At 36.5% G+C, this 15,099-nt stretch overlaps 1 protein-coding gene across 7 annotated transcripts in view; it reads left to right on the top strand.

The window, feature by feature from the left end:
• The window catches only part of TDRD9 (tudor domain containing 9), a 62,226-nt gene that overhangs the window by 11,462 nt on the left and 35,665 nt on the right, over positions 1 to 15,099 (top strand). For all 7 annotated transcript variants that reach the window (XR_003398514.1, XM_026849766.1, XM_026849768.1 and 4 more), the window contains 4 exons: positions 942 to 1,022; positions 4,647 to 4,811; positions 10,193 to 10,296; positions 11,569 to 11,627. Coding sequence is in view for 6 of the 7 variants with exons in the window: in XM_026849766.1 (XP_026705567.1) it covers positions 942 to 1,022; positions 4,647 to 4,811; positions 10,193 to 10,296; positions 11,569 to 11,627 (409 nt within the window). In the remaining variant the exon portion in view is untranslated. The remainder of the gene's footprint in view (positions 1 to 941; positions 1,023 to 4,646; positions 4,812 to 10,192; positions 10,297 to 11,568; positions 11,628 to 15,099) is intronic.

The raw sequence follows: 15,099 nt of genomic DNA, 5'->3' as shown, positions 1-15,099 counted from the left end.
GAAATTCTAGTCCCTCCTCTTTCCTGTATGCCATTTTTTCCCTACATCTGCTTCCTATATTGTGATCTTTACCCAACAGTAACCATTTTAACAACCAGATGTTCTCCACTGCATTTTTAACTGCAGGTCCCAGCCCTCCTGGAGTACTGCTGGCCCTTAGGAACATACCTAAAGAAACCTAGGTCAGAAAATCACGAGTTCTCACAGCAAGACCTTGCTGTCAGCCTGAAAACTGCCTTAGCTAAATTGTTTTCGTAATGGAGCAGTACTGAAATAAGTATATCTTTTTATTATGTTAGAATATGCTAATTACCTTACAGGCAACAAATGTTGACCTTTGAAGGTTGAGCTCCGGAAGAAACTACTGCACTCAATGTAATAATTAATGACTTAATGACAACATTAAGTAGAAGTACTTATTGAACTGCAAGGAGTAGTGAGAAAAGACAGGCGCTAGGATATATAAAGAATTGGGTAGGAATTAATGTTTTGTATTTTGATCATAGCTAGAAGCCATTGGGAAGAAGGGATGTCTATTCCTTTTGCTTTAGCTTGTAGACAAGCCAGCATAGTCCCTGCCTGGATCATTTGTGATCTTACTAGTACAGTTGACTTACCCAACTTCAGTATCGCTTCAGCTATTATTGTCAGCTCTAGTAGAACTAGTGGCTAGAGCTCATGATTGGTTTTCTGGTCATTATTCTACAATTGTCCTGGCTTAATAGTGGCATATGATTTTCACAGAGAGTGCTGTAGTCATCTGAGCAACTGTGTTGGGATTTTAAAAGGTGATTAACATGCATAGTCTTAAAAGGTATGTTTTCTTCTGTGAAAATGTACTGTTGTTCCAAGTTACATAATTAAAACATAAGTAACAAAGGAAGAGATTGTTGAAAAAAAGAGCATGAATGAATGAAAATTAAATCGTGGATGTCTTCCAGGTCCATGAGCGTACAGAAGAAATGGATTTTGTTCTCTTGGTGATCCGTAAACTGTTGCGCACAAATTCACAGTCTGTGAAGGTATGTTCAAAGTATATTCTGCTACTTTTTCTTGTAAGAATAAATTTTTACATGTTTTTGATCTACAAAGGACATGTTTTAAAAAACTTACCGTAAATATGTCATTATTTTTTACGAAATTATTATTTGGTTTGACACTCTTCATAAGCAAGCAAGCTAAAGGGCATTCTTTTCCTGGCTGCTATAATGTGTTCCAAGAGACTTCTTTTCCTCATGTTGAAATGCATTAGTTTCTAAAGACTGCTTAAGGCTAAAAAATGCAAGATGGATATTTGACTAGAATTACGTATTGGGTATTGAGGGCAGTAATTATCCTTGGTTAAATATGGTAGCATTAGCTCTTTGAAATACTGAACTTTCTTTAAAATGGGACAACATATTTGGAAAAATAGCAAAAAACCCAGAAATGCTGTATTGTAATTTCTAGGCAGAACTGGTAGTAAAATGTGGCTGAGATTTTTCTCTTCATATTAGGAAATACTGCTTTGTACTAAAGCAGAGCTTGCAGAGATTTAGCATGACATATGTATTCTGTGGTCTCAAAGTCATGAACTCTTGAATTGTAAGAAACTAAAGTGATAGAGTTAGGCTAACTTGATAGTGCAGCTGTTTGGGAACGCAGAAATTTTCTGGGACATTTATGTGTCCCTTAAGTGCTTCAGATAATTGTTCCCTTAATGTGAACTGTTCTGTTCAAAGCAGACATAACTTGAGTCTACGCTGGCTGTTTCTGATGCTGTTGGAAGGGAATCTGTGTTCTATATAATCCACCACATTGATTCAAATTCAGATAACTTGGTCTCTAGATATTTGAAGCATGCTCTCACTGAAGTTGTCACAGGGCATATCTGTGCACTTCACATCTTTTATCCCTTTTCTTACCAATAAGAAAACTCACTTGTCTTTTAAATTCAGAGACAGTAGTGTGAAGCTATTTAGTCTTTCTCTGCCTACTGAGAATACCAAATAATTTGATCATACTTGGTTTGTGAAAAGTTTTCCCTTGATGCTGATTATCTGGTTGGTGTCAATGGCAGGAATCCATAGAGGATCCTATCATCTTTTCTGTTAGAGAACATTTTTCTTTTATAGGTTCCTGAAAGATTTTTTTCCCCTCTATTCCAAATTCTGATTAAATCTCTCCAAATAGTTATCCAGTGACTGTCTCCTTTATATCCTTTTCTGCAGGTGTTTCTTCAGATGAGTTACATGTATACATCTGAGACAGTATTACATTTAGGGGTGGGGGGGTCCTGTTGAATTTTTTTATGGTGGGGAGGGGAGAACTTCTGATGTCAGTTACTGGGTTCTAGCAGAGTGGAACGGATAATTCAGTTTGATTCTATACGCTAAGCCCAGTGTCTCCTACTTCATCCTTTTTCAGCTTCTGATAAACTGTGAAAGAAGGGAGCTCTGATCATGTGGCAAGTTCCTTTAAAAAGTGCAAGATTCTCCTCCCAGCCCCCCTGGATTAATGAATCAGAAGGGTGTAAGGAGGCCTGTTTAAGGGGGAAAAAAAAAAGTATTTATAATTCAAGGTGATATGAAATACTTATGAAGTGTTTGTCTCCTAATCTGGACAGTACAGACCTCAGAAGTAGCTGGTAATTCAACACTGCGTTAGCTGACAGAATGGCAAGAGTGATTCTGACATACAGAGGACAAGATCTAGGTGTGGTTCACCTACCAATTGCTGAGTTTTCTGACAGGTGGCTGGTGCAGAATATTGCTTTTAGATCACAGAGCAGACATTTGGTTCTAAGGTTGATCTTGTTGGGTTGGGGTTGTTGCAAGAGTATCTATGACTGTAAAAATGGCTCTACTGGGTCAAACCAAACAGTGCAATTCCCAGTAGTGACTGATAACAGCTCCATAGGTAGGAAGATAAGAACAGGGTAACGATAGTCCTATTTCCAGGTTCTAACAAATTGCCATGCAAGGAAATCTGAAGTGAGAAGTAGTTACTGTGCATATTTTTGCTATCATCTGGTGGGGCTTTAGACATAATCATGCTGCACAAGTGGTTTTGGACTGCTTGATTTTTCGAGAACTGTCTACGTTACCCTCTATTTCTGTGTGTTCCTCTGCCATGTTGGTGATCTGTGCTTCTTGATTTTCTGCTTTGGGAGTAGATCAATCTCTTGGTTTAGTAATGTGATCCTTCAGGCACTCTGTAGGAACTTAACGGTTTTCCTTCTGGTTTTGTAGGATTCCATGCAGATTACAGAGTACAAATGTCAAAGATTGTCTAGAAGAGAAGGTAATTTAGTATTCCTTGCCTGAAACTGCAGTTAGAATAATTTAGATTGGGTTTTGTTTCAATAGGCTTCAGGCAAGGTTACATTTAGCCTATTTTCCTGACATAGGTGAGCCACTATCTGAGGCAGTTCATACTGTAGTGGGACTAGTTTCATATAGTATTTGCAGAATTATGTATTTTCAGATTTCTTCCCCTTTCAGGATCATGTTAAATGACTTAATGATTTAGTCTGTCCTCTCCATGTATTTCTTTTGCTTTTACAGGTGCTTTGGAGCTGAGCACAGTGGTACAATGCCCACTTCATTAGTTTGTCTGTCTGTCACTTCATGAGAGGGATGCTCTTGTATTTCATTGCATTTTTGTTTTGGATGTTGATGTCTTTATTTCATTCTATTTTTAAATTCATGCAAAGTGTCAGGAAAGCAAAAGAAGACTGACTGTGTCCCAGTTTACAAATACTGCTTAGAGTGGCTTAGGAGACCTGAAGATAAAGAAGCCGAACACTACACAGTTCATTATAACTCTTTAGCTTTTTGTCCTTTTTGAAATTGTATAGTTTATTGCAGCTGGCTGTCCTGAGCAGTGAGAGCAAATTCCAAATAAAGGGGTTAGAGGGTAAATAGCCATAGCCCCTAAGTTACTTTGTTCTTCTCCCTTCCCCCATTCTGTGCATGCTATGCTGTCTAACCAGGGAGAAAAACAACAAAGCTGTAAATTCTGAATTTCATAGTAATTGAAAGAAAAGGTATCACCAGGTAGCAAATGTGATTTCTGTTCTTTTGTTTAGGAGAATATGGGTTAAGAAGCTTGGCAGAGTCAGCAAACAGAGCAAGATGCTTAGTGTGATGATTGAGAGTTTTAAGTTGCATAAATTAATTGAAATTGAGAGAAAACTTAACATATTCCAAAATCATTATAGTAACACTTTTAAGGCTGGGTTATAATTACAATTACTGCTTTTATAGGAGTAAGCCCATTTTTTGATGGAGTTAAAGGCACTGATATCTAATCTAAGTGTTTTTGTAAAACAGGAATTAAAATTACTTAGTGTATACTTTTTTCTTTTGATGACCATGTAGAGATCATAAGTGTAAGGAAGAGTACCATATGTTTTTAGGTTTAACTTTTACCACAGGAAAAAGTGTTCCGCATTGTCTGCCCTAGGCATCTGTTCCCTTACAAGTGCTTACCTTTTTCCACATGGGGAATCTTAAGCACTTACCCTTGATTATCTTAAACATGCCTAGGTTAAATACCTGTAGTAACCAAAATGAGACCATTTTAGCATCAAAGAAGTGGAGATTCCAGCATAGCATGGCATTTTGTGTTAACGCTTTACATACACTGTGCAATTTTTTTAACAGGTAATATTGATGTCTGCTTCCATCAACTGTAAAGAACTTGCGGATTACTTTGCACTTCCAGTTCATGGTGGTCTGAATCCAGCCTGTGTATTTAAGGTGGAAGGCAAACCTTATGCAATTGAAGAATATTATCTTGATGATTTGAAGCACACTGTTTGTGTCAAGGTATTGTAAACACATCTTTATTTCTTTGGACGTAGTAAGAATAAAACTTGGAATAGTCAGTTTGAAAGCTGTGTGATAAGACCACAAATAACCATTTTTACATTGCAGTTCTAGATAAGAACTAATATATGATGATAAAACAGGAGTTTCCTTACCAGCAGCCTAATTTTTCTTTCATGTACAGAAATGGAATGTAAAGGGCTGGGAATTTTAAGTAGTATATGGCATTTTGTTTGGTAGTTTGCATCCAAGATGAACAATGTCTAAGTCTGTGCAGAAGGTAACAAGGGGTTTTATAAATCTCTTTGTGAGTTCATCAGCTATATTCAAAGTATTTCCTGGGTTGGTTCATATTGCTGTTATGTGTCCAAGGCAGAAAAAGCTAGGACATGGAGAGTCATCAGAAAAGAAGCATATATGAATAGAAGTGCGACGTTATCAAGTTGGCTTCTCTTTATCAGCTGATGCTTTACACACTTCCAATTTTTTCCTTTTCTTTTTCAATATTCTCAGCTGTTATGCAGTAGTTCAGAGCATATTTATGTTGTAGCCATGGAGGCCACCATGGCAAATACGTAATTTTGAGAAATGAAAATATATTAGAATAATTGATAGTTGCCAGATTCCTGGTGGCCACTTTACAGCCTATATGGCTGCACTGGAGAGTTGCTGCTCTAAAGTCTAAGGAAGGTAGTAATGGCTGAAAGTTCATTTGCTGTGTCAGTCTTTAGCTGATAAAATATATTAGTTTGTAGAGCTTCTGACATGCTATTGTCTATGCAGCTACATGCTATACAAGAGATAACGAAGGAGTAAATTTGAGTTTGAATTAATCTGGTATCTGTGGTTGTACACTAGGAGTTTGTTTTGCAGTTGAAAAACAGCTCTGTATGAATTTGAGTGTCTGAACTATGAACTCATAATACTGAACTCAGTATTATGGTCCAAGGCAAGAGATAAACAGGTTGAAGCAAAGTAAAACAAATGCACTCAGGGTTTAATAGTGACAATCACTCTAAAAAAAACCTGGGGCATGGGAGTAATTATTGGTCAATTTTGATAATTCAGAACACTGTTATAATGTTAATACAATGAAGAAAACGGGGGATGCACTTAAAAAGAAGTAGTATGTAAACATACTGTTATTTGGCTTTCATCCCTCAATTTGGCAGAAACTAAGAGAAGTAAAACATGTAGTTTATGGGAAACCCAGAAGAAAACATTTGCTTATGCTGTACCGAGCACAGGCATTAGTTATGCCTCAACACAGGCAAGCTGAAATAAAAGGCTGTCAACTGTTGAAGTTTTAATGCAGTCAAAAAAATAAACTAAATGCATATAGCAGTTGGCCCATCAGTTTTTTATACATTAGTATGGCAGCTCAGATAATATGGAGGAGGTTATATAATACAAGTTTTGCAAAAGATACTTGGTGATAGATGCCAACAAAAAGATAACTAAGAAATTCAGTAAGAAGTTTATTTCAGTCAGGTTGCATTTGTCATAGCTGCACTTTGAGCACTTTCACCTCAGAGATTGCGAACAAAAGGAACTGTTTTCTGTGCTTGTGCCTTTTTATATTTTTTTTTACTTTCTCTGTGTACATGAGCATTTAGGTTTTTTTCTTTAATTTTTTTTTTTTTAAGTATTTGTCTGCTTCTTTATGTTGTATTGTCCTAGCTTATAGCCATTCTTATTCAGTAGAAGGAGGAGAGTACCTAGGGCAACAATAGAAGCACATAAGTGCTCATGTAGTTTTATTTTTAAAATGCATAAAAACATGGAAGGACTAAGATGATTTATGTTACATCCTAATAAAAATGAAAGCAGAGCCTGAGTGTTAAGGCAGTTGATGAGTTAATATTGCTATATGGAAGCAGGGGCACATCTTTCATCACGCTAAAAATCAAAAACAGTTAGATGACTGCCTGAGGTAAAGGCTTCAGGCTTTAGTTCTTAATATTTTTGTCTATAAAAGCCTGTAAAATTCACATAAAAGAATACAGAAGCAAAAAGAAAAAACAGTCTTTGCTTTTTAGATAAACAGAATTTTGTCAAGTTTCCTTTTGATTTTAAAATTAATAACTATAAAATCAGATTACATAAATCATAACTCATTCTTTTTAAAGTATCTTGATTGAAATCAGTTTAGTCCTTTAACAGTCTTGTTTGCTGTGCGGTATGAACCTTTTTTCCTTCTCAAAATAATTGGATGTTGCAGTACAAATGTAGAATTCTTTTAGGAATCCGGCAGAACTCCTGGCTTTATGTCAACTCATTTCTGTAGGTGATAATGTTTTAAAACCATTCTTGAAAATAAAAATTTCCTTTGAGTAGTTCTGAATTGGATAATTTGGGAATTCACTGATACAAGTTGTGATTTGGAAGATAAATAGAAATGCCAGTCATTATTTTTTCTTCCGTATGCCTGTTTGCAGTAAATTCTTTGCTCTAGTTGAATCAAAGATAACGCTTTCCACTTGAATTGCTTCATTTGTAGGAAAGAATGAAAATAAGAGGGAAGGAAGAAACACTCTTCAGTGTAGCACTGGTTTACCCTTGCCCAGATATTGGGTCATTTATAGGTGCTACTGCTTAATTTTTGAGTATAGCTTTATAAAAAGTAGTTTCTTTTTCTTTTGGCATAATGGCCTTTGTAAGCACATTGTTCTGGATATTTAATTGGATTGTTGTTTTGCCATATTTGCACCCTCTAAGCCCAAAGGAATCAGTGAAACAAAGGTTTTGATGAAAAATGCATGAAGGTTCTATCTATAGCCGAGTTTAAAGGTAGTTGTGTAAATGGTTACTTGTTGCTATAGTATATTATTGGAGGTATCAAATGCAAATTAATTGTATAGTTAATTCTGTGACCAGATTTTAAAAATGCAGCAGCTAGGGGGTCTAGATGTTAGTTTGTGGCAGTAAATCTGTGAAATCCTGTGTCTACTTCTTACCTAAGGCAAAAAACGAGAGTCCCAGTTTTGGCCTGCAAATGTAAAAATTCTTTCATGTCTCTGGACCTGAAGTCAGAGTCCAGATGAAAGGTAGTGAACTGCTGTCAAAAGCTATTCTGGTTATGTTGTGTTATTGCAGTCAGCTCTGGGTTTTGGATTTGCTGCTTGTCATGTTGCTACCTTTTATTAGGAGTGCTGTGGCAACCTTGTCATGTTACAGAATAGTAGAGGTACAATTGGTAATAAAATTGAAAAGACAAACTTGACAGTTATTTAAGCAGGGATAATATAAAATCAAAAATCTTATGTTCAAGCAGCCCAGAAAAGATAGTTCCTTGGATTTTCGCACATGCTGGGGAAAGTATTACTTCTCAAAACTACTAGAATGTTGTCTGTGGTTTCTCAGGGATTAATCACGCTACATTAGAAAAGTATTACTATAGTGGATGTAAAATAAAGTTAGAAGCTCTGGCGAGTTGTACACCTGAAAAGTCTACCTGGCTGTTTGATTTGAGGGGGTCAGAGAAGTGGAAAGAATGTTGTTAAGTTCTTACAGATGGCTTTTTTTTATCTTTCAATCTATTTTCTACCAGAAATTTTCTCGGGGTTTTCAGAAAGGAGTCTTTCTGCAGACATCAAGGTGACCTAGGTTTGACATGATGTAGTGTTCTAAGTTGGCTGTTCTGGTAAGGGCTTGAAGGCTGGGAACTGAGGTTGCAGTAGCAAAAGGTGATCTAAATCAGTGTTGCCAAATTGGTGGTAGCAGTAGTGGTTTTGTGATTCTGTCATGAGCCCCTTCAGAAAGGGAAACTAATAGAAAAATAATTAACTTAATTTTAATAGTTTAGATAGTTCCATTTTCTACAGTTTTAGCTCTCTGAAACCTCTCTACTAGATCAGATGTGTACAGCTGCAGGCCAGATTTTGGATCAGGTTTTAAACTGTTTTGGCACTGAAACTTGAACATGCAGTCCCAGTGCTGGAGCTGGAAAGAATCAAATGACACTTCTGTTTTCTCTGCCTTTCTCCCAAGAACACCTTGGGAGACTGTGACAAAATAGAGTCAAACCTGTTGGGTTTGGGTTTTTTTGTTTGTTTGGGTTTTTTTGATTAACTCTTCTTCCCACATTCTTATTTATGCTTGGATAGGTTTATAGGTAGCTGTAATACCTCTTTCTGGTTTTTGTTTTGCTCTGTTAGATAAGATAAGTCATTACTATTCTAATTTTATGAGAGAGTCTCTTTGTTCTTCTGGTCATTGAAGTAGTCATAATTTGCTTCTGCTCAAGTTTTGGCTGATCCCCATAAAACCTGGTAGGAATTGCAGATGTATTGTCAGTCCCTATCCATTTCTCCAGCATCAGAGACTGAGTATCTGTTGGCTTCAATAGTTCTTCTACTTCAAAGGCTGGCAAGTATGCTGGCTGAAAGCTTTGAGTCACTTTAGAGTGAGGGGCAGTTCTGTACAGTGTCACTAACACATCACACTCTGAGAGTGACCTTTCCTGACGCAGGGTCATGTTTGCTTTCAGTAGCATTACACTGGAAAAGAGCTGTTTTCTTATGATCAAAGTAGCAGGTCCAGGGGCTTCTTTATTTTCAACCAATACGCTATCTGCTTGTATTCAGAATTTACAATCCTCAGATGCATGTGTTTACACATTGTCTACTGGATGTCATCTCACTCCAGACAATGGAAGGATGCATTATATGAATGATACTCTTACCAGTACACATACGATGCATTCCAATGTTATCAGTATATCTTTCTCAGTTCTTTTTTGCTCATTGAAAACTTTTGTAGAATCCTCTAACTGAATTGGAGTAAGTGTGTAATCCTAATTTAGTGCTTGATTAAAATAAAAGCAAATCTCTAAAATGTGGACAGTTGGTAAATGCCTTCTGCTTCTTTCACAGGGAAGCCTGCAATATCTTAGTCCTGTGTGTAGAAACATTAAGTATTACTCTTGACCATTCAGCTTACATTTTGAATTTCTTTCCAGGGGTGGCTTTTTCCATACACTCTGTATCATTGTTAAAAGTCCCCAACTGCACTTGTGTCTTACCTTATGTTGGTATTTATCTGTATGTCTTTACCAGTTACTACTGACTATTACATTTTTATCATGCAGTGTGGTTAACATTTCTGGATAAGGAGTATGTAAAGGTTAGGGAATGGAGTTTGGCTAGTGCTTATCTTAAGTAAATATCAAAAGTATTTTTTTAGCATTGGAATGGTAGGATGTTTGAAGGAAGATGTCTATTTAGAAGGTAATGAATGCTCCAGGTTAAAGTACTTCCTTGCACAGCTTCTGTGGTAGATCAGTTTTAATCAAAAGGCACTTGACAGATTGACACACAATGGGATCTGTAATCTTTTGCCTGTTATACTGTGTTATTCTCAATATTTTCTTCTCCACACAGCTTCCTTATCAAAGCATTGAGGAACCAGTGATAGTAATGGAAATGTATGAAGTAGCAGTGTCTTTGATTCAGTCATTTGATGAGTTGGAGATGAAGAACAGTAGGTAAGATACAGTTCAAGATCTGGAATCAGTGGTTCTTTGGGGAAATGACACTTAATTACGGCACAGCAGCAGCCCATGTATTACAGTTATTAGTGGTAAGTTAATTTTCTGTGCATCTCTGCTTTTATATATTGCTGTGATTTCTACTCAGGGTAGTCATACAAAGACTGCTTGTATGTCTTGAGTGCACTGTGTTCTTGAAATACACTTCATGCCCTGGAGTGTAAGTGATCATTCAAGCCAGCCATGTTACATGGAAACTAGCATATTCGCTGCAGACCAGAGCTGAATATTATTTATATGAAGAATAAAACCAGAACTACTATTTTGTGTTACAAACTAAAACATATGTTATGCCATGAAAAAAAGAATGCATTAATTTTTGCTGGCTGTTTAACTAATGCCTTACTGTTTTTTGAAATAAGTAAAATTAATTTGTTACTCTCTGTTATATAAAATTATGTTTAGTATTGAAAAATGTAGTAAAGTTGCTTCTATAATTTTGGTCTTACACTGAGTCTGTATTTAGTTTAGGAATGTTTTTTGTTCCCGTATATTCTAATCATTTATAAATGTATGGTGAAGAAATAATTTTGTCTTATAAGCCCAATTTTGTTTGATCCATGAACATCCGTTGTTACGTATCTTCCATTAAAAACTATACTTGCCATTCATTATATAGCTTGAGAGACTTTCAAGATGCCTGAAAAAATTTTACATCAGGAATGATTGCAACAGAAAATGAGTTCTATATTATGTTAATGTGATTTTAGCTTCTTGACTTGTAACAGATTGATTGAAGATGTCTCCCTTAAAGTTTGTCATGACCTATAACTCTTGATAATGGTTAGCTTCTTTACATGCTAGGCTTTTGTTAAAGGTGTCTGGTGATATTTTTAGAATGCAAGAGGATTAAACTTGTAAAACTATTGAATAAGCTTCCATAGAATTCTGTAGTAGTATACTATGTTTTCATTTTAAGATCTTTGGTAACCTAATTTTGATTGCTTTCAGGGCTAAATAAGAATTTTTCTCTTTTGACATAATTTTGAAGAGAAAACTAAACCTAATTCTACAGTTCCCATGTTTATATACCATATTTTTCAGAAAGCATACTTGCAAATAGTGTTTTGAATTCCATTTTTTCAGGAAGTTTAAATAATACATGTTACGAAGAGTGTGCAATTCTGTTTATTCTTTCAGAGTGAAATAACTTGGGGTAATAAAATAGTCTGAGGCTGTAAAACTAATGAAACTGTGTATTCTTGCTAGGGAGGAAAAACCCATGAATGTTACATCAAAGCAGGGGAGTGTGCTAGTATTTTTACCAGGTGAGTATACATCTTAATAAATTTATTTTTCCTTACTTGCATTTAACGAGCTTTCTTCTGGCACTTCTTCCAGAGATTTATGAAACACATAGTTAACTGGAGTTGATTGGTCTATCTGGATGTTTTTCTTGCAGACTTACTTAAATATGGCAATAATAGGAAGAGGTGTGAGTAAAAAATTTTAGGACTTTGTATGCTTTAAAAATGAAAAGTTGCAGGAATAAAATTAATTCTACAGTTGATTCACAGAAATTCAGGTGCTCAATTTTTTATATTATTAAATATTGTGTGAAGTTCCTAGGATTCTTTGATGCATTTTCTTATCTTCATATAGTGTAGTTTTTATTTAGATTCTTACTGAAGAAGTCAAAATTCACTTTTTTCTTTCCATGTACATTGGTTGGTGTAGTAGGAGTGGTAACTGCATGATAACATAGCAATTAATGATCACAGAAGCAATTATATATAGTTTTAGTTGTCTTTTAAACAGTCAACCTAAGTTATCTCACAGCACCACTAAAATCTAAGAGGTTCAAGTAAGGATGACAGCTAAAACAAAAGCATGCAATATTTTTTGTGTAACTAGGCTGTACTAGGTTTCCTGAGTATCACAAACCTGTTACGTGGTGGTTTCAGGTATTTTACGTCAGGGATGTGAAAGTTTGCTAGTTGAAAACTTTGAAAAGACTTGGTTATGTTCTAGTGGAGATTGCCTCAGAGTCAGGACCAGCTGATCCCTTGGGCATGGTGAGGTCTAACCCTACCAGGACTTTCTAACTCTCTGTAAAATCTTTATGAATGTCACTTCCCTTCTGTGTTGAGCTTAGCAATAGATGTGCTAGTGCTAGGACTGGAAACACAGCACACCAGCACAAAAATATACTGTACTTGCTGAGTAGCTTTCAGTGGAGGGTGCTCCCTGACAGCTAAACAGCATTTGAGCTGCCTTTGTTGGAGTTGCCCTCTTTATAAAATCAATGGGTGGAAGGAATTACTTCCCCTTCCAGTTTGCCATTAATAAAGTAGGGAGACCGTCTCCATTGCCTCTGGCTTCTCATATTGGTGTTGGTCTGCTGTGCTTTCAGGCTTCCTCAGGTTCTCTGCATCTTCATTTCTGGCTGAAATTACTCTTGAGCACTTTCAGTTCCCAAGTCCTTTTTATCTTTCACTTTGAGGTGTTTTTTACTGTGTTGCTGTTCCTGATGGCTTATAACGGCAACTGATAAAATTAAACTTTTTGTTCAAATATATTTGGTATATTAATGAAAACCTGTGTAGATAGTGCTTGCTGAATGAGCTGGTACTTAGTTTTGGTTTGTATTGTTGTGCAGTGTTTAACCTTGGCCTGTTTTATAACTGAATATTCAAGACTGATCTTGAATGTGGGATTAGCAAATACATTTTGAAATTTTCTTCACAAATAGCCTTTATACAGAACTGGAGAAGAGGGGAGGAGACCCCTCAGTTCAGAAGAGGGCAGCTGAGACAGAGATTTGGGTAAAAATAACCTCCACATTTAGGACGTTGATTTGAGATGCCTAGATTTTTTGAGTGCTTACAATTACATAGAATTTTGTACATTCAAAATAACACTCCCATTGACATTTCAAGCTGAGTAGGCATCAGCAGTCAGAAAGTGTAGTGCCATGCTGAGCAGTACTGCTAAGTAATTTTTGCCCACTGTCTTTGTGGAACTCAGTGATGGGGCAGAATCTGCTTCCATAGAGCAGCTGCAGCTGTCTTTGAGTAGGATACCATCTTTTCTCTTCCTGTTGTAATTGCCTGTCTTGTTCAGTGGTTAATTTTTTTTATGTTCCTGAGTCTGATTCTTTATAGATAAATATCCTTCAGTGCTCAGCTCTCTGATTCCAGAGCTAGTCTGTCCCTAGGTGCAAGGTGATAAAATGTCATGTTAAACTGTACAGTGATTTTTTTTTTTTTTAAATATATGCATAAATATGTTCCCAGTGAGCTGCATTAAGTTTGTACAACCAATCTTAGTTCTGACAATTTTTTTAAGTGCTTGACATGGCAACCCGAATGTTTCCTGAGCATATATTTTGACATATAGTTTTTTAGACTCTTTAAAGAACAGACTGGAAAAAGAGATCAGACTGTACCGATTGAATCATGACTGAGCTATACCTTCAAGTATCTAACATGCTTCTGATGGGATAAATGAAAGCAACAGTAGATTGTCATCCTCTTCAGCAGCTTGCAGAAGATGGGGGCAGCCTGATTTCTCAGTGCTTTGCATGCACTTGCTGATGGCAGGAGTTGCATAGCTTAAAGTTTTAGGGTTTTCTTTCAGAGGGATTCTGCTGTTAGTGTCCTAAGCTTTTATCTGTTCTACTTGGGTCAGTGTTTTTGTCTGTTTTGTACTTTCTGCACTTCTCCATGCCCAACTCTCCTTATTGCCTTGGTATGTTTGCCAAACAGCTATTTTTACTAGTTACTGTTTCATTCCAAGATCTGTCTCTCCTGGTGGTAGCCTTTTGTTCTGTAGGTGTCATGATCAACTCTTGTCTCTTCCAGAACTGGGCAGCAGATACTACCTTCTGTGTCCAGTCAGTAATTACTAGACTGATTAATAATTACTATTAATATCAGCTATGCAGGGTCTGCTTCTACCAATCATGGATCAAGCTTCTTTTAATTATTTATAAACAGAAATTGGATTCAAGCATTGGTGTTTTACTCAGATATGTAACTAGGCAGTATGGTAAGGAGGAAGCATTAGCTAGCTAGACAGTGGAGCAGTCACCTGGGATCAGGAGGGTCTGGCAGGCTATGTCCAAACAGACCTTAGCATGGTGGTGTTATATTTTCTCTGTATCTTTAATTACGTGCTCTAGTTCATGAACAGATACTTTTTTTTCTATATTAGATTATTCTTAAAAACTGGTACTGGTTTTAGATTTCCTAGTTTGCATGGCTTTTTCCCTAGAGTGCTGAAGGTGTTTTGCTTAGACTTTTGTTAATTGTTTCATTATTGTGCTAGTCATTAATTTGTTACTTGAACAGGTATTTGCATTCTCAAGTACTCTTCATTTCAGCTGTGATTTAAATTAAGCTTCCTGACTGTCTCTTTTAGATTCTAATGATGTTGTTTTCCTCTGTAGCAGCCTCACACAAAGGACATCTATGAGACTTCTAAATTTCCCTCTGATTGCCCTACCACCACTGTGGTTTTTTTTTTTTCTTCCTCCAACTCATCTCTCAGCCCTGACTTCTTTTATCTCCCTTACCTATAGTCCCTTACCTTGCCCTCATTTTCCAGTTTCAATCTTTCTGACTCCAGTAGTTGATTAATCTCCATGTGCTGCAGTTTCTTTTCCCAGCCAACCTTGTATTATCACCATGTTGGTTTCTTGTTGAGTATGTTTATCCTGTTCTTGCCCCACTTTCTTGCTTTCTGGCATTTTTCCCTTGCTCAACTTAACTCAGCCATGATTGCCAGCCCATCATTTAT

This window comes from Athene cunicularia (assembly GCF_003259725.1).
Source record: "Athene cunicularia isolate RWA chromosome 5 unlocalized genomic scaffold, athCun1 chr5_part1, whole genome shotgun sequence".
In the NCBI taxonomy this organism is placed as follows: Eukaryota; Metazoa; Chordata; class Aves; order Strigiformes; family Strigidae; genus Athene; species Athene cunicularia.
The sequence above is the reverse complement of the archived record's forward strand: the minus strand, read 5'-3'. Positions and strand labels throughout refer to the sequence as shown.